Here is a 23,785-nt window from a genome sequence, read left to right as displayed (position 1 = left end):
TTAATGCAGACAGACAGGATAGATAGATAGATAGATAGATAGATAGATAGATAGATAGATAGATAGATAGATAGACAAAAAGAATAGATTATACTTACTGTCTCCACTGGCAGTCAGGCTCCTCGGTGCAGCAGCTTCTGGCAGATCCCAGGCAGGGGAGAAGGAGAAGGAGGGAGGTGGAGGAGGAAGCCGCAGCAGCGCAGGGTAATCGGTGGAGGCGATGCTGCAGCTATCCCTCTCCTTTCACATAGGCTGTCCTCCACCGCTGTGATGAGGGAAGCGCATCCCAGCATACACAGCGGTGGCCAGCCTATGTGGAAGGAGAGGGACATCTGTGGCCGCTGCGTCCCTGTGCGGTGACCCGCAGCACACAGCGGCAGGCGGCATGTAATGAGTCAGTTTGACTCATTACATGCCGCGCTGGCTTTGGGCCCTTTGACAGTGGCGGGCACTAGTGCAAGGCACCGCTTGTACTGGTGGTAGTTCCGCCACTGCACAGGTATGCTCACATGCGTGTAACTGGGAACTGTGAAAAATGAAAATAAGGCATCTGCCACAAAATATGTACATAACAATGCAATAAAAAATTGAAAAAAAAGAAACCTGCGAGATTTTCACAAAATAAGTCTCCAGACTCCGTGGATGGGAAAATATCCAATCTTGATCCTGTGGTATACACCAGTTTATTTGCATCTCAGCATTAAATCAGAGATTATCGTAATCCCTGAAAATGGAGAAGGGGGTACAAATTCGGAGGCTTTGGCCCCTAGTTTCTCAGTTTGTCCAGTAATGTTGTAATTATATATTTGCTTGGTTAAAGTCCTTTCTGTTCCACACCAATATAGGAGTGGAGGTGAAAGCCTGTGTGTTGTTCCTGATTGTGTGTGCCTCTCTAATTTTTAATCACCTTATGACACTGTCCTCTTCCTCTTGCCTCTTCTCATAATGTGAAAAGTCATCAAATATGGAGGTGGGATGTTTGTAGCTAGCTATGATTATGAGAACTTGGCAAGCTTTTTCCGGGGGGACCACCTGTCGCTGAAATGATGGGTTTATTAAACTGTGCATGTCCTGTTTAAACCACATAAGGGTGGGTGGGACGGGCCCAAGGACAATTCCATCCTGCACCTCTTTTTTTTTCCTTTGCATTATGTGCTCTTTGGGGCCTAGTTTTTAATGCTGCCATCCTGTCTGACACTGCAGTGCCACTCCTAGATGGGCCACGTGTTTGTGCCGCCCACTTGTGTCGCTTAGCTTAGTCATCCAGCTACCTCGGTGCAACCTTTTGGCCTAAAAACAATATTGTAAGGTGTTCAGAATAGACTGTAAATGAGTGGAAATGAATGTTATTGAGGTTAACAATACTGTAGGAATAAAAAATAAAAAAATAAAATTCTGTGATATTAGCTGTTTTTATGTTGTTTTAAAAAAAAAACCAGATCCAAAACCAAAACCCGAAATGTGGTTTTGGCAAACAAATCCAGATCCAAAACACGAGCGGAGATCCAGTTCCGAACCAAAACACAAAACCCGAAAAGTGTCCGGTGCACATCTCTACTCTAGACAGCGTAGAAATTGTAGTAATAATTATTACTTTTGTACATCTCTTTATTTTAGAGTTGTGCTACACAATTGTTTATTGTGGCTTGGGAAGCCTAGCACTGTTATAGCAGAAGCTGTGAGAGGAGAAGGTTAATGAAATGTCACAATTCACACCAAAGAATATGCAGTTTTAAGAGAACTAGGCAGTAAGGAATGTGGACACTGCTATACACCAGTTAGAACTAGTTAATAAGGTGTTGGTTGCAGAAAGTTATAAGAGGAAAGTGTTATGGACAAGATAGAGGCTTCGCCTGTGGGATGGAATGGGAGTGGCCGGAATATTGTCAGGACCTATTGTTAAGCTATTGGGGCACCCTGATTTTGGAACCTCTCCATGGACCATCCTGCACAAAGCCTCAGATGACCACTGTTGTCCAGTATTACGGTTCTCTGTATCGAAAATTTGTCTTGTATTAATCTGCTAAACTAATTGTTTCATTCCTGTATCCGATGCATAATGTTACTTCCCACTTAATATATTATTGGTGTCACCTGTGTTTTGAACTATTTAATTGATAAGAAAGGTATTTCAACCAGGTTATCTACTATATAAAAGCGAAAAATTTGTCCTTCTGTCTTTCTATACAAATCCACAGTTTACAAGCGAAGATCGTGAAATTTTACATACGAGTGTATTAAAACACGGCGGAGGCAACTAAAACAATTTGAAATCCCAGCACAGAGTATATCAGGAGACAGCGTAACTCTGGAATTGCTGGAGCTATGTACTCCAAAATTGGTACACATATGCCTTACAATCTGGGAACAAACACTGTGGGGGTAACACAACACTAGCACCTCTAGGGGTGGGCCAGCGGCAGACACTATATCAGTACATGCATGATATGTCAGTGATGACAGTGCTGCATGTGACAGGGCCAGTGACATGATGTGAGGAGGGGAATGGAGGTAGCACAAACCCACACACTGAGAGCTATATAGTGGAAGTAGCACGGACCCCCAGCAGCACAGAGTATATCAGGAGATACATAATGTGCTGCACTATATAAGAAACTGTAAAAAAATTGATAATTTCACAGGGGCACTGACATGATGTGAGGGGGGGGGGGGGGGGGGGAATGGAGGCAGCAGGAAGCCACAGACTGAGAGTTGTATAGTGGGAAGAGCAGGGTCCCTTGGGGGACCAAAAGGGGTCCGGCCACTACACATAGTGCGTCAGGGAAGCAAGATATGCCTATATACTAGATCTCCAACCAACGTAAATTAATGACCAACTATCATTCTAATTTACCATCCTCATCCCGTAGCGAAGCACGGGTATTCAGCTATCTACAATGTTATTTATACTGTGTGTTTAATATTTACATTTATTTTTGCAAATAGACATTCTTAAAATCCCGGGCAACGCCGGGTACTCCAGCTAGTTGTAATCATAAATTAAGAGGGAAGTCTAGATAGAAAGAATTTTGTCCCTCCCGGAATGGGTCATGTTGGGAGGTATGGTTTATGTATATTAAATTTGAACCCTTGTCCTCTTTTATTTATTTATTACCAGTTATGTATATAGTGCACACATATTCCGGAGCACTTTACAGAGAATATTTAATCATTCACATCAGTCCCTGCCCCAGTGGAGCTTAAAATCTACTTTATTTTCTATGACCAATGTGTCTTTCCAAATGTGATGAAAATTTATAGGTCTTCTGCCAGTTTTTCTATTTCATTCAAGAAGAAGTCCAGATCGTCTTTGGTCACTTCCGGGTTCACCACAATCTGTCTGAAAAAATTTACTCTGTTCCCATGAGACTGATATCCGACCATCATTGAGCCTTTCTTCATCATTCTTTCCTTTATGATCGGAGCTACCTGGAGGAAAATTATTTTCATTGTAGGAACTGTAATCTTTAGTGCAATATAGGCAGTGAATGTTGTTTTAACTCAGTATTTTGCCACATTATGTTTGTGTCTTATTTGCACATTTTCAATTTTATAACATTTCTATGCTTCACTTTATCCCCCTTCCACCCAAAACAAATATTTTTGGTATTTCATATATCTGGAACATCCTTTTACTCATAACCCTTTAGTGAACATCAAGGTTGGAAATGTGCATTGGCATGCAGGCCCAGGGCCGGATTTAGGGGGGGGTGAAGGGGGCGACCGCCCCCCCCCCCCTAACACAGTCATAGCCACGCCCACTTTTGAGCTGAAGAGTGCTCTCCAGGGAGCCTGAGGCAGAACACTGTGCTGCAGCCTATACCACAGCAGCACAGAGGAGCCAGGAGAGCAAGGGTTATAGAGCATATGCCCCTCACTTGCAGGTGTGTGGGTACTAGGGCTAATAAATACAATTACCCCACAGCACAGTCACATGTACATAGAACAATCACAAAGCACTATCTCAGTCTCACTCAAAAAGTTCAGTTTTTCAGGAATTGAGAGAGGAGTAGTTAGGATTGCAGATGGAAGGAGTTGGGACTAGAGAGGGGAGAAGTCAAGATTAAACAGTAAACCCCCCCCCCCCCCCCTAAAAGAAAATTCTAGATCCGTCCCTGTGCAGGCCCCATAGCTATATTTGGGTATTGGCCTGGTGATTTGACTCCCAGGTTTTTCAGAGTATTTCTGATCTAGCACTGTGGTAATTACACTACTGCGTGTACAGGCTAGCTGCATGAATGCGATTAGTTATTCACCCATATTAGACTTTTTTTGTAGCAAGAGATTATTTAAAAAGACATTCAAGGTGTTTAAATTGTGCATTCCTTAATGAACAGGAACCACAGGGCTTTATTCTCCATGCAAAGGTACTTTTATTTTACATGTCCTTGAAAAGGTGATATCCAGGTGTCCGTCTACACCAGTGATGGCTAAAGGGGGGTACTCACGGAGCGATATTCTAAGCAATCTGACTAGATTGCTTAGAATATCAGCATGATCGCTCCGTGTGTAGCCCCCTCAGCGATAGCGATGCGCGGCCCCGCACATCGCTGCTGCTAGATTGGCCAATCTAGCGGTTCGCTGGGTGAAGTGAGCAGCCCCCCCATCTCCCCCCCGCACGCTCAGCACAGATTGCGCTGTGCTGAGCGGCAGGAGAGATGTCTCCTCACAGAATCGCAAGTGAAATAATTAGCTCCACCTGTGGACCTTTTAAAATGTGTCAGTGAGTAATTAATACACCTATGCACCTGCTGGGTTACCTGCAAAACATGCACTGTGTGTGGCTGCCCCCGAGGACCGAGTTTGAGAACCTCTGATCTAGAAGCTTGCAAAAGCAGTTGCAGATAGTGTTTCTAGGGTCTGATCTGCTTGTGCGTGTCTGCTAATGGGTGGCCTTGCATAAAGAGTAAAACTCCACCATATTGCACATCAGTTACATCACTGGCTTCCCAGACACCCAGTGAGGCCAAAAAGACCCCTGCACGCACTGCCGAAAATGGGCATGGCCTCAAGCGGAGGGGGCAAGGCCTCATGGCCTGACCCGTTTTGTCACTCCAGGGGCAAGCCCAGCATCCCCGAGCTGCTGGGCTGCTCCAGGAGATGTGTGACTGCACTGCCGGCTCCTACACTGTGACAGGAGCCGAGTGCTGCACGTAATGTTACAGTGCAGCACCTGTCACTGAGGAGGGTGACACTGGGTGCAGCCCGCACCCCCCTTGTGATGCCCTTATGATGCCACTGTTGCACATCTTGCAGTTTTGTTAATGCCCTTTATTGTATTTTGTTAATTTATCCTCATACAGGTCCTGATTCAGAGGCGGATGCAGTTGCAGCCAGGACTGCTTCTTTTGCCTCAATCGCTACTGCGTCTTTATGCGAATGCTGCGGCTGATGGGCTTCCTACAAAGTAGCCCATTGGCTGCGGCGCTAATCTTTCGATGTGCATATTAAAATGCACCATTGGTTGTGCCATCAAACACTGCACCAGCCTTATGAAGACGCAGATTCTCCATCTGAATATGACCGCCTGTGTCAGTGCAACTGCACCCGCACCTGGCTACCACCCCGTTACCACCCAGAAACGGCCAACAAACTTGCATGTATCTGCACACAATTTTGATCTACATCTTCATGTGGCACGACCACAACACATCAGGCGTTTGCGTGCAACATCACCACTGCATCCACCTCTGAATTGGACACACAGGGGTATATTTACTAAGGTCCCGATTTTGACCGAGATGCCGTTTTTTCATCAAAGTGTCATCTCGGTAATTTACTAAGCAATAATCACGGCAGTGATGAGGGCATTCGTAATTTTTTGGAAGTCCAACAAAAAAAATACGAATGAATACACCATCGGTCAAAACGCGGCTGTTTAAGTATGAATCTCGGTAATTTACTAAGAAGTGCAAAGCAAAAAAAAATCAAACACTGCCGTGAAAAATTACAACTCGTAAAAAAGTGCTAAAAAAAACAGACCTGCTTTTTTAATCCGTGATTGTATAGGCATGCAGGGATCCATGAGATCCGTGCATGTATATCAGTGGGAAGGGGTGGGAAAGTGGTTATTTTCTTAAAAAAAATTGCGTGGGGTCCCCCCTCCTAAGCATAGCCAGCCTCGGGCTCTTTGAGCCGATCCTGGTTGCAGAAATATGGGGTAAAAATTGACAGGGGTTCCCCCATATTTAAGCAACCAGCATCGGGCTCTGCGCCTGGTCCTGGTTCCAAAAATACGGGGGACAAAAAGCGTAGGGGTCCCCCGTATTTTTAAAACCAGCACCGGGCTCCACTAGCTGGACAGATAATGCCACAGCCGGGGGTCACTTTTATATAGTGCCCTGCGGCCGTGGCATCAAAAATCCAACTAGTCACCCCTGGCCGGGGTACCCTGGGGGAGTGGGGACCCCTTCAATCAAGGGGTCCCCCCCCCAGCCACCCAAGGGCCAGGGGTGAAGCCCGAGGCTGTCCCCCCCATCCAATTGGCAGCGGATGGGGGGCTGATAGCCTTTTGTGAAAATGAAAAGATATTGTTTTTAGTAGCAGTACTACAAGGCCCAGCAAGCCTCCACCGCATGCTGGTACTTGGAGAACCACAAGTACCAGCATGCGGCGGAAAAACGGGCCCGCTGGTACCTGTAGTACTACTACTAAAAAAATACCCAAAAAAAGACAAGACACACACACCTTGAAAGTAAAGTTTTATTACATGCATCCACACAAACATACATACATACTTACCTTATGTTCACACGAGGGTCGGTCCTCTTCTCCAGTAGAATCCATGGGGTACCTGTTGAATAAATTCTACTCACCAGATCCAGGGTACCAGGCTCCTCGGATAATCCTTTTGTAATCCACGTACTTGATTAAAAAAAAAAAAACGGAGACCCGAGTCACGCACTTAAAGGGGACCCATGTTTTCACATGGGTCCCCTTTCCCCGAATGCCAGAAACCCACTCTGACTGATGTCTAAGTGGGTTTCTTCAGCCAATCAGGGAGCGCCACGTTGTAGCACCCTCCTGATCGGCTGTGTGCTCCTGTACTGTCTGACAGGCGGCACACGGCAGTGTTACAATGTAGCGCCTATGCGCTCCATTGTAACCAATGGTGGGAACTTTGTAGTCAGCGGTTGACCGAAAGTGACCTCACCGCTGACCACAAAGTTCCCACCATTGGTTACAATGGAGCGCATAGGCGCTACATTGTAACACTGCCGTCTGCCGCCTGTCAGACAGTACAGGAGCACACAGCCGATCAGGAGGGTGCTACAACGTGGCGCTCCCCGATTGGCTGAAGAAACCCACTTAGACATCAGTCAGAGTGGGTTTCTGGCATTCGGGGAAAGGGGACCCATGTGAAAACATGGGTCCCCTTTCAGTGCGTGGCTCGGGTCTCCGTTTTTTTTTTTTTAATCAAGTACGTGGATTACAAAAGGATTATCCGAGGAGCCTGGTACCCTGGATCTGGTGAGTAGAATTTATTCAACAGGTACCCCATGGATTCTACTGGAGAAGAGGACCGACCCTCGTGTGAACATAAGGTAAGTATGTATGTATGTTTGTGTGGATGCATGTAATAAAACTTTACTTTCAAGTTGTGTGTGTCTTGTCTTTTTTTGGGTATTTTTTTAGTAGTAGTACTACAGGTACCAGCGGGCCCGTTTTTCCGCCGCATGCTGGTACTTGTGGTTCTCCAAGTACCAGCATGCGGGGGAGGCTTGCTGGGCCTTGTAGTACTGCTACTAAAAACAATATCTTTTCATTTTCACAAAAGGCTATCAGCCCCCCATCCGCTGCCAATTGGATGGGGGGGACAGCCTCGGGCTTCACCCCTGGCCCTTGGGTGGCTGGGGGGGGGACCCCTTGATTGAAGGGGTCCCCACTCCCCCAGGGTACCCCGGCCAGGGGTGACTAGTTGGATTTTTGATGCCACGGCCGCAGGGCACTATATAAAAGTGACCCCCGGCTGTGGCATTATCTGTCCAGCTTGTGGAGCCCGGTGCTGGTTTTAGAAATACGGGGGACCCCTACTCTTTTTGTCCCCCGTATTTTTGGAACCAGGACCAGGCGCAGAGCCCGATGCTGGTTGCTTAAATATGGGGGAACCCCTGTCATTTTTCCCCCTATATTTCTGCAACCATGGTCGGCTCAAAGAGCCCGAGGCTGGTTATGCTTAGGAGGGGGGACCCCACGCATTTTTTTTCTCCGTTTTACAGGGTTTATTTAAAAAAAAAAAAAAATGAACCCCAGCACGGATCACACAGATCCGGCCGAGATTCATTGTGATAAAGTCGGCAGTGTTTTGCTAATCACTGCCGTAAAAAACGGGGAAAAAACACGAATGACATCGACATCGGAACAAATGAAAAATCCGAATACGACAGCTTAGTAAATTAGGCGTAATAAATTCAAAAAGTTGCAGTTTTACACTTTCGATGTCATTCGTGATTGAACTTTGACCTTTTTCCGAAAATTACGAATGTTAGTAAATATACCCCACAGTCTTCTGAGGGAAATTCTATTACTTTTTTTTTTATAGATATTTTACATAGTGATCTTTCAAATTATAAGAATGCACCACACTAAAAACATAATACTTACTGGTTTTGGTATAAAGTAGCCGTTTCAGATGTAAAAATGCATTATGCTAGTAATAATATACTGATCAATTGCCATTTTAAATGACTACTGTTTCTCCTTTGTCATCACCCCTCCTTAAAGACAATGGAAACTCAGACAATATTTCTAGTGATTGTCCAAAGGTCGAGGCATCGGCTAAAGAGAATGTCCGAAGATAGGAATGTGATTACATGATGTGTCTCAAATCCAATCCTCATTTACTCTCTGTGGCCATATATGCCCCCCCCGCCCCCCACAACACCGTCAATTTTGAAAATGATTGTAAAGTTTCCAATCCCTTTAACCATTTTACCGAGTATATATTTTGATGTTTTATTCACTCACAATAAATGAAAGATTGATGATGAAGTGTGAAAATACCTTTCCAATTCTGTCCCAGTAATCTGGAGCGTTCTTTTGGCTTCGAAGGCTTGGTGGCACATACCAAAAACACAGGTTCACAAACCGTGGCTGTAAAATAAAGATTGGGCTATATACTAGCAAAAGTAACATGATTTCTCACTGGTGTGAAGATCTCTCTCTGTAAACTGAATAAGGGGAGATTTCTGTCATAATGAACAGACTCCTAGAATCGTCATAATGAACAGAATCGGCATGGGTGAAAACGGACCAAAAAAACTGTGGAAAACGCCTGCGAATTCGTCAAAACATGTGGACTGACAGTGAATTCGCCTTAACGTGGTTTTCGCCTGGCCGGATTTTTGGACAAGTCAAAAAATCGGGCCGGGCTTTGAATAGGTCGAATGTGAATTCGACCTGCAAACTGGTGGAAAGTAATTGAATACCCCCCTATGGGTTTTAATAGGTTAAAATCAGAACCAACTTGCCTCTGTAACAATAATGAAGCCTTCCCTCCTCTTCATCTCCTCTGCCAGGTATCTGAAAGATATAAAGAAGTACTTTAATTAAGGCTTTAAAATATGAGATGATTATATCATAACTACAACAGAACTATTTATAAGGAAGGTCCTTATTGAGTTTAGAGTAGGCAGCATGGGTTGTGATACTGTACAAAATCTGTGCTGTTAGCTCTGCCTTCTATTTTAGGGGGTGATTCAGACCTGATCGCGGGGCTGCTAAAATTGTTGTACTGCGTTCAGATAGTCGCCGCCCAAGGGGAGTGTATATTCGCCGTGCATGTGTGAGATCGCATGTGTATGCCAAACTGCTAAAAATCCCTCAGCGGACAGCTGCAAATCCGTTCGCACCTCACTGTGTGCAGTCTGTAGAGTCTACTGTGTGCAGTCTGTGCACAGCCCAGGACTTACTCCTCCAGTGCGATGAGAACAGGCTGATCGGGTACAGAGCTGGCGTCACACACCCTCCCTAAAAACGCTTGGGAACGCCTGTGTTTTCCCTGACACTCCCAGAAAACGGTCAGTTACCGCCCACAAATGGCCTCCTCCTGTCAATCAGCAAGTGAATGGCTGAGTGATTGCATTTTTCGCATCAGCCTGTCGCTGATTGGCGATGCCTGTTGTTGTTTGCTGAAACGCGTGTGCATTGCGGTGCATACGCATGTGCAGTCTATTGCTGAACGCCCGCTGTGTGAAAACGCACAGCAGTGATCAGGTCTGAATCGGGCCCTTAGTGCGCTCTTGGGAAGGATTCGGTATGAAATACCGGCAGACAGGATGCTGGCAGTCAATATAACGAGAGCGGCATCCCGTCTGCTGGAATCCCGGCAGTGAGTCCCGAGTCCCCTCGAGTGCTTACTGTGCTCGCCACGCTTCGGGCCCGGTGGTGAGCTCGGCTTGTCACAGGTTCTATGCCTACTCAATTCCAGGTTCTATTCCTACTCAGTTCGTGGCGTGGAATCACCAACTGAGTGGGAAATCCAGGTGGTTGTCGGGGATCCAGGTGTCGATATAGCACCAGCTGGCGGGATTTCGGCATCAGACTGTACGCCTAGATCCCGACAGCTGGCAAATTGAATTTATTTTATCTCCTATATATTAGCCCAGATCTGTGACTCGTTTCCTAACGTTGGGCAGAGTCACAGCGCTGGGCGGAGTCAGAGTCATAGAGTCACAGCTCTGCCCAAATATATAGGAGAGGTGGCTGGATGCAGGCCATGATCCTGGTGAGTAGTTGATGCACCCACCCCTCCCGCACCCACCCACAGCATCCTCGCACCCACCCCCCCTCTGCACCCACCCCTCCACCACCTGCCCCTCCCCCACACACAGCATATCCTACCCCCCTCCCCCATCCATGGCCCACCGGCAGCCACCCCTCCCCCACCTGCAGCATCTACAGACCCCCATCCTCGGCACTCCGCAACCACCCCTCCCTCACCCGCAGCACCTCTGGAACCCCTTCCCCAAACCCATCCCACCCTGCCCCTCCCACAAATGCACCCCCCTGCACCCGCCCCTCCCCCATGGACAGCACCTCCAGACCCCCTCCTTCATCTGCTGCCCCCCGCACCCACCCCTCCCCCACCAGCTGCATCTACATTCCCCCCTCCCCCATCAACGCCCCACCCGCAGCACCTCTGGACCCCTCCCCCATCAGCGCCCCCTCTGCACCTGCCCCATGTAGTATTTATGTGTATATTAAACTACTTGAGCTTAAGCTTGTCTAATATCCTATACATAATCACACTAAAATACAGGCTCATACTTTTGGCCGAAATTATGCAAAGGACCTCACTTTTGCTCAATGTCAAATTGCAGAATTTATCACAGTTATTCTGATTAGCAATGTTTGGAGAGTGCACCGGCATTCTTTTTTGTGTGTGTGGCACTACAAGTCTCAGCATGCTAGCACCTCTCATCATGTTTAGTAAGGGTTTGCAGTCCAGCCCCCCCCTACACCCCCATATAGCTTATGCCCAAGTCAACTTGCATATCCAACACTCTGCTCTATTCTTTCACTAACTTGAATACGTGGTTAATAAAAACAATGGAAAGAAAACAGCTAGTACTGCATGCATAAAATGTGTATGGTCACGTTCAGAGTTTACCAAACTCCGCCATTACAGTCCAGGTTTTAAGGATATCCATGCTTGAGTCCAAATGGTTAAATCAAATTGACTGGAGTACTAATAAAGTCACCTGTGCTCAAGCATGGATATCCTTATAATCTGGACTGTAATGTTGGAGTTTGGTAACCTCTGAAGCAGGCGATTTTAAGAATATGGTTAGGGCTATTTTACGGCTCTATAGTATACAGTATGGGGGAAGTAGCAGCGTAAGCATGGCTGAAGTAAATATTGTGTATTTATTGGCATATGCTGGTTTCTATGCAAACAGGCATTTGTCTAACTCAGCAGCAGGCCCTATGTGTATGTGTAATTCATTACTGAGGCAACATACTGTATATTCAATCACTTGTGAGAATGTGCAGGAAATTTTGTGACTTTGCTTTGTTCATTGAAGCAACATTGTGGGATATTTTGCACAGAGATCTTATTGTTGTTCTCCCACTGGTTTTCTAAAAAGGTTGCCAGCCTTAAACATACTACGGTAATCCATGAGGCATGCATGTTGTGAGGTCATCTTTTACCTGGTATTCTCCAGTGTTCGATCAACGCGTTTCTCCAGCCCCTTGGATCCAAGTGCCTTCCACATAAGCCAGAGCTTGAGACAGTCTACCCTGCGACCACATTGTATGGATTTATCTCCAGTGTCGTACTTCTGGTTGTAAAACTTGTCAGTTTGGAAAAGATAGCTGGCATTAGCCGCATGACAGCGCTCCAGTAACTCCTGTAATGAGCGTGCAGTGGTCAGTATGTTTACGTTTTCCCCACACCTCTTAGGTTGTAGGCTCACTTAGGCAGAACCATCTTTACCTTATATTTCATGTCATTTTAAGTAATGTGTTATATCATGATCTCCTCAATGTGTAGTGCTGTATTATATGTTGCCCATTGTCAAATAACAGATAATACAAATAATTGCAGAACTGCCTTACACCAAAGGCCACCAAGAGCTTTTTGTAATCTACATATTATTTTGCATATTCTATGAAACCCTCATTGTGAGCAGCACTGCAGTGGCACCTTGGCGTATGCGCAATGCGATTGCGGCACATGCGTAGTCTGCCAAAAATTACTCACTTGCGCGGAATATTGCCCATTGCACCTATCTCTGAATCAGTCCCATAGATGCCAATATTAGAATATAATTTGTTCCCTTATGGTTGAACGCCAACATCTACACCCATCTGGTGCAGGAAAAACTAGAGACACATACAGTACGAAACGCCCTAGTATGATAAACCAAATGGACATACATGCAACATCATTGTATAAGCGGATGGCTGGACCGCCCATTGGTTTTCAGTCCACTGCAGCAGCCATGTTCCATGCTGGGTATAATAGAATTGTCTAATACAGGCTTCCCTTCTCCATCTACAGGCCCCAAATGAGCACGGAAGTCAGCTTACATTCTGTGACCGCATGTTAGCCAACCAGAAATGCCCATTTCACGGAAAGAGTGGACCGCCAGTGAATGGATCAATCTTACTATTACCATCCATGTATGTCTTCATACTGCAGAACAGACTCAGTCAGCGATTGCTTTCTACTGCATATGCAGAGTTTACAGATATCTGCGGGATCTGTCGGCATTTGGACTTGGGTCCAACTCAGTATTAGCCCCTAAAGCTCTGAAGTCAGTTTAATGGCAGACTTTCCATATGAAAACACTGATACAGAGCCTAGTTCCAGTCTGGCGAAGGAAGTGTAATTAAGGTGAACAGCATTCACAGGTGTGACTGAACACTGACCTTATAGACCTACTGTCCTCTTTCCTCACACTGTCCTCCTCTGTTACACTCCAGGTTTTCCTTTACCATCTCATCCATATCTGTTTACCTGGGGCACGAACTGAAGAACCCCATGGATATGCAGAGTGGAGACTTGCTCCCCGCCATACCATCTATGAATGTTTACCTGGGATACAGCAGGACAGAGCCGCAGATCCCTGTCCAGGTGGAGCGTAAACATAGGGGGCTTAGAGAATCACCCGTTTGGGCACGCTGCTCACTTCCTCTAACAGGAGCTAGTAGGTGCATCAGTGGTGTGGGCGTGGTGTTTGAGGCACATGACTTTTATTTGTTCGATGCACATGCATTATGTGTTTTTGCCCGCAGGGGAAATATAGGAGAGATTTTCAAAGCCAGCACAACAAATTTTTCTCTTAAACAAAAATTGCTGCTTTGAGCTGTCCAGCCATTTGCATCTCCTTCTACTGTATAAGTCCTCCCCCTGATGGCCTCTGCCTTAAGGATAAGCCTCCCTTCCATATTGGATGTTTTCTATGTTATCAATGCATGCATCTCTGTTTTATTACATGATTGCTTATGTCACATTGGGCCTAATTCAGACCTGATCGCTAGGGTGTGTTTTTTTGCATCCCTGCGATCAGGCAGTCGCCACCTACAGGAGGAGGGGGAAATCGCTGTGCAAGGGTGCGATCGCATGTGCAGGAGAGCTGCACACACAGAAGTTTGTGCAGTCTCTGCACAGCCCAGGACTTACTCTTCCAGTGCGATAATCGGGGCTGGAGCTGACGTCAGAAACCCTTCCTCCAAACGCCTGGTCCCTCCGGCGTTTCTGTGGACACTCCTTAAAAACGGTCAGTTGCCACCAACAAACGGCCTCTTCCCGTCAGTCACCTTGCGATCGCCCATGCAATCGCTTTTCTTGCACATCCAGTCGCTGCCCGCCAATCCCCGTCGATGCGGACCGACGCACCTGCGCATTGCGGTGCATACACATGCGCAGTTCAGACCTGATCGCAGCCTGTACGAAAACACAGCCTTGCGATCAGGTCTGAATTAGGCCCATTGTACTTTGCTTACCTTCATGGCAATTCTTCAATAAAATGTTTTGATTTAAAAAAATATTACTGCTTTAAAACCTGTCTCAAAAATAATTGAAAACTCTATATAAATTCTATGGGGCTGAACCCCAAGGCAAAACCAGTAGAACAGTAAATAGACTTACACATGCAATGACAAATATAACATACATGCAAGGGTAATTTCTTCAAAATGCAGTGGAAACATCAGATAGACATTAGCATGTTCCTGTACTTACTGTTGTGTCCCGCAGGAGAAAAGCAGAGCACTGCAAACCAACACCGAGTAACTTGTGGGGATTCCAGGTCACAGAATCTGCCCTGCGACAAGAACAAAAATACAGAGATTTCAGCAACTGGCACATAGGGACAAACAAAACAGCACAGACTGATAGTCAATAAATATTGACAATTCTTCTTACAAAAATAGATAAATCATTTGGAATGTTAATTGTCAAGTATTGTCTGTGTTCATTTATGAAACCCATACTTGCCTACTTTTGAAAAAGCATTTCAGGAAGATTGTGAAAGTAACACCTATCAGCGTGGACGTGCATGGCTACATCTGAGTGGCGTGTCATAAAAATGACTTGCATCCAAATGTAAATGAGCCCCAAAGTTTGTAAGATCTACTTGTTGAAGAAAAGACACTGATATTTTTCAGGAATTGTTTGTGTATTGTGTTTTACAAGATGTTCCATATACTGTAAGTGGCCAAGAGAAACCTTATTTAAAATGCATGTAGCCATAGGGATCATTATGCCTTATAACAATGCAGGGAAATGGCACTGATGAACTCCTTTGAATGTATGTATCTCTGATTTATTATTTTACCCCAAGAATGTAAAGTAAAATCAGTGAGATTGCTGGTCTGTTCAGGGAGTGAGGGAGATTGCTACTATTTCAGGGAGTCTCCTGCAGAATGAGGGAGGGTAGGCAACTCTGATGAAACCACATAGGACCCTGGGCAACATACTGCCCCCAACCACTTTCTTTGTATAAAAAAAAAAAAAAAAACTGGGTCAGTGGACTCTCAGATTAGCTTGCCTGATGGATGACACTGAATACAGACTGGACAAGTACCTGGATACTTACAAGACCCCATACAGGTAAATTGTCAGCAAACACGGTACCCACTAAGGGGTCTATTCATAAAGCAGAGAAACGCTCTGTTTTGAATTAAACAGGGCTTTTCTATGCTTACCGCAATTTACAGAGCAGGTTACAGTGGCGAAGTCCCTAACTCTCTGCTGGGGGCCTCGCATTCACACACACACCCCGACCTGGGGGTCGCCATGGGGGTGGTGTTGGGGTCCTTTTACCTTCTAGTTACTCCTACCAACTCATACCACCAGAACCATCCCTTACATTCTCTACATTTGAGGTCCATACTATACGCCTCTTCCAACCAGTCCATCTTAGAGTAGCTGTCATTTACCGCCCCCCTGGCACTGCTTCCAAATTAATCGATAACTTTGCTTCCTGGCTTCCTCACTTCCTCTCTTCTGACATTCCTTCCATTATCCTAGGCGATTTCAACATCCCTATTGACATCCCCACACAATCCCCTGCCTCTAAACTCCTTAACCTCACCTCTTCACTTGGTCTCTCCCAGTGGACCTCCTCACCCTCCCATGTGAATGGGAGCTCACTGGATCTGGTCTTCACTCACCGCTGTGATATTTCTGATTTTTCAAATTCCCCATTTCCCCTCTCTGACCACCACCTGCTCTCCTTTAACCTATCTCTCTCGACTTCCCCATCTCTACCTCCCAAGGCTACCATCACTAAGCGTAACATTGAGGCTATTGACACCACATTCCTTTCCTCCCTGTTTGACTCACTTCTCTCTCCTATTCTCTCTCTCTCATGCCCTGAACAAGCCACTTCCATATACAATGCATCCCTTACTTCTGCTCTTGACTCTGTAGCTCCACCAACCACTATTCACCCTCGCAAATTAACACCTCAACCCTGGCACACAAAATGCACCAGATATCTGCAAAAATGCTCACGTACTGCTGAGCGACACTGGAGGAAATCACGCTCTAAGGCAGACTTCCTCCATTTCAAACTTATGCTCTCATCCTTCAGCACTGCCCTTTCTCTTGCTAAACAGTCATACTTCAAGAACCTCATCTCCTCCCAGTCTTCCAACCCCCGGCGCCTCTTTGCCACTCTCAACTCACTCCTCTGCCCACCTCCACCTCGTCTCCCTTCCTCACTCTCTGCTCTTGACTTTGCCACTTACTTCACATCCAAAATTGACTCCATACGTAAGGACATCACATCACACCAGACCATCAGTAGCCAGCTTTCCCCCATCCCTTACCAACCCTCCCCATCCCTCCCACCTACTCTGACCTCTTTCTCCCATGCTATTGGAGAGGAAGTCATGGCTCTCATTCGTTCCTGTCCCCTCCCCACCTCCCCACTTGACCCTATCCCCTCCCGCCTCCTCCGCTACCTCTCTCCTTCTGCTTGTTCCCACCTTTCCCACCTTCTCAATCTCTCCCTCTCATCAGGCACTGTCCCCTCAGCCTTCAAGCATGCACTCATCTCTCCTATTCTTAAAAAACCTACCCTTGATCCAAACACTCTCTCCAACTACCGACCCATCTCTCTCCTCAGTTTTGCCTCCAAACTCCTTGAGCGTATTGTCTACAACCGCCTTACTGCCTTTCTTTCCTCACACTCACTACTTGACCCATTCCAGTCTGGCTTCCGTCCTCTCCACTCCACTGAAACTGCCCTTACAAAATTATGCAATGACCTCCATGCTGCTAAATCTAAGGGACACTACTCTCTACTTATTCTACTTGATCTCTCTGCTGCTTTTGACACTGTGGACCATCCTCTCCTACTGCAAATCCTTCACTCCATTGGTCTGCGTGACACTGCCCTCTCTTGGCTGTCTTCCTACCTCTCTGACCGTTCATTCTCTGTCTCTTCTCATGACTCCACCTCCCCCTCACTTCCACTAACTGTAGGTGTACCCCAAGGTTCTGTCCTTGGTCCTCTCCTCTTCTCTCTCTATACGTCCTCACTAGGTAAGCTCATTAGTTCTTTTGGTTTCCAATATCATCTCTATGCTGATGACACCCAAATCTATGTTTCCTCTCCAGACCTCTCCCCTGCTCTCACTCGTATCTCCAACTGTCTCTCTGCTACCTCTTCCTGGATGTCCCAGCGCTTTCTTAAACTTAACATGTCTAAGACCGAACTGATCATCTTTCCTCCCTCCCGCATAACCTCACCTCCTACAATCTCATTATCTATTGATGGCACTACTATCTCCTCTAGCCCCCAAGTGCGCTGTCTTGGAGTAATCCTTGACTCCTCCCTCTCCTTCAAACCACACATTCAGCACCTCTCACAAACCTGCCGTTTTCATCTAAAAAATATTTCCAGGATCAGACCCTTTCTGACCCAGGATGCTACTAAGACTCTTATCCACTCACTGGTCATCTCCAGACTGGATTACTGTAATCTCCTCCTGACTGGCATTCCTGACAAACACCTCTCTCCACTCCAATCTATCCTCAATGCTGCTGCCCGGCTCATTTTCCTCACCAAACGCACTACGTCTACCTCTCCTCTCTTACTAGACCTTCACTGGCTCCCCTTCCCTTTCAGAATCCATTTCAAGCTTCTCACACTCGCTTACAAAGCCCTCACCCACTCCTCTCCCATCTACATCTCTGATCTTATCTCCCTTTACATTCCCACCCGTCTTCTTCGCTCTGCTAATGCACGACGACTTTCCTGCCTACGGATCACCTCCTCCCACTCCTACCTCCAAGATTTTTCACGTGCTGCACCACTTCTCTGGAATTCCCTACCTCTCCCCCTCAGACTCTCCACCTCTCTACAAAACTTCAAACGGGCTCTCAAGACCCACTTCTTCACCAAACCCAGCCAAATCTCATCCTAACCCTCTGTTCTACACTCTCCATGTACCCCATCTGTGTCACCCCTGTCTGTCTACCCCTCCCCTTTAGAATGTAAGCTCTCACGAGCAGGGCCCTCTACCCTCATGTGCTTATCCTTTCTTACTTTAATAATCTTCAACTGCATCAACTCCAGCAGTCTTCTGCCACCTGATACTTATTCCAGTGTCATCTGCTGATGTAACTATGTTTATTTACCCTGTACTTGTCCTATACTGTCATCAACTGTAAGTTGCTGTTTTTTTGTTTGATTATTCATGTACTCTGTAATTGGGCGCTGCGGAACCCTTGTGGCGCCATATAAATAAAGGATAATAATAATAATAATAATAATAATAATAATAATAACTTCTGCAGCTGCAACATTGCTGTGTGCCTGAATCGCATCACCATACTTTGTGGTATGGTGAGTGCAATTCATGTAGGAACGGTAAGCTCTGCTTTCCGGTTCTCCATGGAGTTTAGGTTTGCCGTCTCAGAATGGCGAAACCTGAACTGCGGTGTGGTAACTACAGGGAAGCTTAATGCTTCCCTGCTCTCTGTCTGGAACCAGTGTTGGCTCCGCCCCCTGCCCTCCCAACAGCCACTGCGGCCTGCCGGGAGCTCAGCCGGAGATGCATCACAGAGGGACCCGCCGGCTGACTCCGCACATTGGAGAGGGGACTGCCTTGAGAAGACCTTGCCGCTGAATCCCTGGATCCGCAATGCATCGCCGGATAGGTGAGTATACATGAATTGATACTTACTACAACTATACATCGCATTGATGCGATGTATACTGACAAGTAACAATTCAGTTATTTCATGAATAGACCCCTAAGTGCCATCCAGCCTTCAAAGTAGACGCTATACTTATCTGTTCACTTACATATTTCATTACTGCCATGTTAATTTTTTCCCAAAGAATCCAAATGCTTAGCTCTCATTTGTAGTCTAGTAATACCTAAGTTACAATTATTTTGTATCTTGTATCTTTAAAAAAAAAATTTTGTGCACATACCTCAGGATTGTGATCCCATGTAGATGGATATTACACACTGTTGGGCGCCATCTAGTGGCAGCCGTGGGGAGAAACAATTTAATCCCCCCCGTGATTAGCTTAAAGTTATCATCTTTTGAAAGCACCATTTGTCCTAGTTTTACATAAGCCTTGTAATATGTATCATCAGTGCCGACTTTAGGGTTATGCTTTTATTTATGAATGAATATATTTGAAATCAGGTATTTTAGTACCATGGATCTATGTTTATGTTTTTCATATACACCGGGTTAGTTATATATATTTCCTGACTCTACAGCGCTACCTCCAGTTGTCTGTTCTGACTGGTGGTGTATGGACTCATTTCACAAGCACCATACCTTTAGCATTTGTTGGGAGCATTAAGAAAGAATCAGGACAGCAAGACCGATACATTAAACACTCTCAGGGTCAGGCTTACATCTCGCTCAGGAGCTTACTGGAGTTTAGGGGAAATCACAGAGTTTTTGTCAGATGACCATTATATGCTCAAATATAGAGTAGGGGGTACATTTACTAAAGCTTCTAAAAATGAAAATTGGTGATGTTGCCATTAGCAACCAATCAGATTCTGTCTAGGATGCAATAGAGAAATGATAGACAGAATCTGACTGGCTGCTATGGGCAACATCAGCACTCTTCATTTTTAGAAGCTTTAGTAAATTTACCCCTCATAATACACATTTAGAGAAGATATCGTTTCAGGACCTGAATTTAGCCTCATGCAGCAAACTCTCAGGGGTATATTTACGAAGGTCCCGATTTTGACCGAGATGCCGTTTTTTCATCAAAGTGTCATCTCGGTAATTTACTAAGCAAAAATCACGGCAGTGATGAGGGCATTCGTAATATTTTGGAAGTCCTAGGAAAAAATCACGAATCAATACACCATCGGTCAAATACGCCTGCAATTTGCTAGAAAAAAGTGCAAAACACAAACACTGCCAACAATAGCCAAACACTGCCGTGATAAAATACAAATCGTGAAAAAGTGCTAAAAAAAAACAGACCTGCTTTTTTATCCCGTGTTTGTATAGGCATGCACGGATCCATGAGATCCGTGCATGTTTTTCAGTGGGAACGGGGGGGAATGTTATAAATTTTCAGAAAAAAAATTGCGTGGGGTCCCCCCTCCTAAGGCAAACCAGCCTCGGGCTCTTTGAGCCGATCCTGGTTGCAGAAATATGGGAAAAAATGGACAGGGGTTCCCCCATATTTAAGCAACCAGCATCGGGCTCTGCGCCTGGTCCTGGTTCCAAAAATACGGGGGACAAAAAGAGTAGGGGTCCCCCGTATTTTTGAAACCAGCACCGGGCTCCACTAGCTGGACAGATAATGCCACAGCCGGGGGTCACTTTTATACAGTGCCTTGCGGCCGTGGCATCAAATATCCAACTAGTCACCCCTGGCCGGGGTACCCTGGGGGAGTTGGGACCCCTTCAATCAAGGGGTCCCCCCCCCCAGCCACCCAAGGGCCAGGGGTGAAGCCCGAGGCTGTCCCCCCCATCCAATAGGCTGCGGATGGGGGGCTGATAGCCTTTGTGAAAAGTGATTGACATTGTTTTTAGTAGCAGTACTACAAGGCCCAGCAAGCCTCCCCCGCAAGCTGGTACTTGGAGAACCACAAGTACCAGCATGCGGCGGAAAAACGGGCCCGCTGGTACCTGTAGTACTACTACTAAAAAAATACCCCAATAAAGACAACACACACACACCTTGAAAGTATAACTTTAATACATCCATCCACACCTCCATATACACATACTTACCTTATGTTCCCACGCAGGTCGGTCCTCTTCTCCAGTAGAATCCATGGTGTACCTGTAGAAAAAATTATACTCACATAATCCAGTGTTTTCGGCTCCTCAGTAAATCCTTTTGTAATCCACGTACTTGAAAAAATAAAAAAACGGATACCCGACCACGAACTGAAAGGGGCCCCATGTTTTCACATGGGCCCCCTTTCCCCGAATGCCAGAAACCCCCTCTGACTGATGTCTAAGTGGGTTTCTTCAGCCAATCAGGGAGCGCTACGTTGTGGCACCCTCCTGATCGGCTGTGTGCTCCTGTACTGTATGACAGGCGGCACACGGCAGTGTTACAATGTAGCGCCTATGCGCTCCATTATAACCAATGGTGGGAACTTTCAGGTCAGCGGTGAGGTCACTTTCGGTCAACCGCTGACCTGAAAGTTCCCACCATTGGTTACAATGGAGCGCATAGGCGCTACATTGTAACACTGCCGTGTGCCGCCTGTCAGACACTACAGGAGCACACAGCCAATCAGGAGGGTGCCACAACGTGGCGCTCCCTGATTGGCTGAAGAAACCCACTTAGACATCAGTCAGAGGGGGTTTCTGGCATTCGGGGAAAGGGGTCCCATGTGAAAACATGGGGCCCCTTTCAGTTCGTGGTCGGGTGTCCCGTTTTTTTATTTTTTCAAGTACGTGGATTACAAAAGGATTTACCGAGGAGCCGAAATCACTGGATTATGTGAGTATAATTTTTTCTACAGGTACACCATGGATTCTACTGGAGAAGAGGACCGACCTGCGTGGGAACATAAGGTAAGTATGTGTATATGGAGGTGTGGATGGATGTATTAAAGTTATACTTTCAAGGTGTGTGTGTGTTGTCTTTATTGGGGTATTTTTTTAGTAGTAGTACTACAGGTACCAGCGGGCCCGTTTTTCCGCCGCATGCTGGTACTTGTGGTTCTCCAAGTACCAGCTTGCGGGGGAGGCTTGCTGGGCCTTGTAGTACTGCTACTAAAAACAATATCAATCACTTTTCACAAAGGCTATCAGCCCCCCATCCGCAGCCTATTGGATGGGGGGGGACAGCCTCGGGCTTCACCCCTGGCCCCTGGGTGGCTGGGGGGGGGGGGCCCCTTGATTGAAGGGGTCCCCACTCCCCCAGGGTACCCCGGCCAGGGGTGACTAGTTGGATATTTGATGCCACGGCCGCAAGGCACTGTATAAAAGTGACCCCCGGCTGTGGCATTATCTGTCCAGCTAGTGGAGCCCGGTGCTGGTTTCAAAAATACGGGGGACCCCTACTCTTTTTGTCCCCCGTATTTTTGGAACCAGGACCAGGCGCAGAGCCCGATGCTGGTTGCTTAAATATGGGGGAACCCCTGTCCATTTTTTCCCATATTTCTGCAACCAGGATCGGCTCAAAGAGCCCGAGGCTGGTTTGCCTTAGGAGGGGGGACCCCACGCAATTTTTTTTTTACATTTAAACTTTATTTTTTTGTTAAACAAAGTGCACAATGAAGCCCAGCACGGATCTCTCAGATCCGGCCGAGATTCATTGTATTAAAGTCGGCAGTGTTTTACAAGTCACTCACGTAAAACACTGCCAAAAAAAACGAATGACATCGACATCGGAAAACCCGAAAATGCAGAATACGGCAGCTTAGTAAATTAGTCGTAATCAATTCAAAAAGTTGCATATTTACACTTTCGATGTCATTCGTGATTGAACTTTGACCTCAAACGGGAAAATACGAATCTTAGTAAATATACCCCTCAGTGTTCTATAGATGACAAAATTGCTACCAGGACCCTCCTACCTCCTTGTCAGCAGGGCCGGTGCAAGGTTTCTCTGCACCCTAGGCAAATAGTCAGCAGCAGCCCCCCCCCCCCCCTCTCCCCCCACCCAGGTAACCGCCTCACAATTTATCGGTTTGGGTTAGGATATTGGGGTTACGGTATTAGGGATAGGAAATAAGGGTTGATTTATCAGTGTGGGTTAAGGTTAGGTGTTATTATTAGGGATATATATATATATATATATATATGTTACATACGATATCCTGGCGCTCGGGATGCCGGCTGTCAGAATACGGACAGCGACATCCAGAAGATTAAAATCCCAACACTTGCTAATTATGTAAACTAACCCTGATCCCTAATCTTCCACCACCCCCCCTTCCTAATCCTAACCCTCCCCAGTGGTGCCTAACCTTAACTCCCCCTTCCCCCAGCCTAACCCTAACCCTTCCTCCCCCAAAGCCTAATCCTAACCCTCCCCAGGGCTGCCTAATCCCCCCTACCCACAGCAAAACCCTCCCACCCCTGCAGACTAACCCTAACCCACCCAACCCCGCAGCCTAACCTCTCCCCCAAAATAGTAATTTGGACCCATCCTACAATGCTACACTGGTTCCCCAAGCCCAGCTGTTCATACTGGAAACGCACAGACTATATAGCATTAACGTATATCTATATCTTTATATCTATATTCCCTCCAATGGCGGCACTCAGGTCTCGTAAATAATGACAACAGGACACGGCTCTGATCGGCAACGTTTCAGCGCTTTTATCAAGCCACATAAAAGCACTGTGAGCACACTAAATGAG

The 23,785-nt window shown here is 46.3% G+C and overlaps 1 protein-coding gene across 6 annotated transcripts in view; it reads right to left on the bottom strand.

Moving 5' to 3' along the window:
* Window positions 1-3,090: 3,090 nt before the first annotated feature.
* Window positions 3,091-23,785, bottom strand: part of CSAD (cysteine sulfinic acid decarboxylase) — a 141,875-nt gene continuing 121,180 nt past the window's right edge. For all 6 annotated transcript variants that reach the window (XM_063952089.1, XM_063952091.1, XM_063952092.1 and 3 more), the window contains 5 exons: window positions 14,693-14,774; window positions 12,154-12,353; window positions 9,471-9,522; window positions 9,004-9,093; window positions 3,091-3,429 (listed from right to left, as the gene is read on the bottom strand). In XM_063952089.1, the coding sequence (XP_063808159.1) occupies window positions 3,256-3,429; window positions 9,004-9,093; window positions 9,471-9,522; window positions 12,154-12,353; window positions 14,693-14,774 (598 nt within the window). In that variant the 3' untranslated portion in view covers window positions 3,091-3,255. The remainder of the gene's footprint in view (window positions 3,430-9,003; window positions 9,094-9,470; window positions 9,523-12,153; window positions 12,354-14,692; window positions 14,775-23,785) is intronic.

This window comes from Pseudophryne corroboree, chromosome 2 (genome assembly GCF_028390025.1).
Source record: "Pseudophryne corroboree isolate aPseCor3 chromosome 2, aPseCor3.hap2, whole genome shotgun sequence".
Classification (NCBI taxonomy): Eukaryota; Metazoa; Chordata; class Amphibia; order Anura; family Myobatrachidae; genus Pseudophryne; species Pseudophryne corroboree.
The sequence above is the reverse complement of the archived record's forward strand: the minus strand, read 5'-3'. Positions and strand labels throughout refer to the sequence as shown.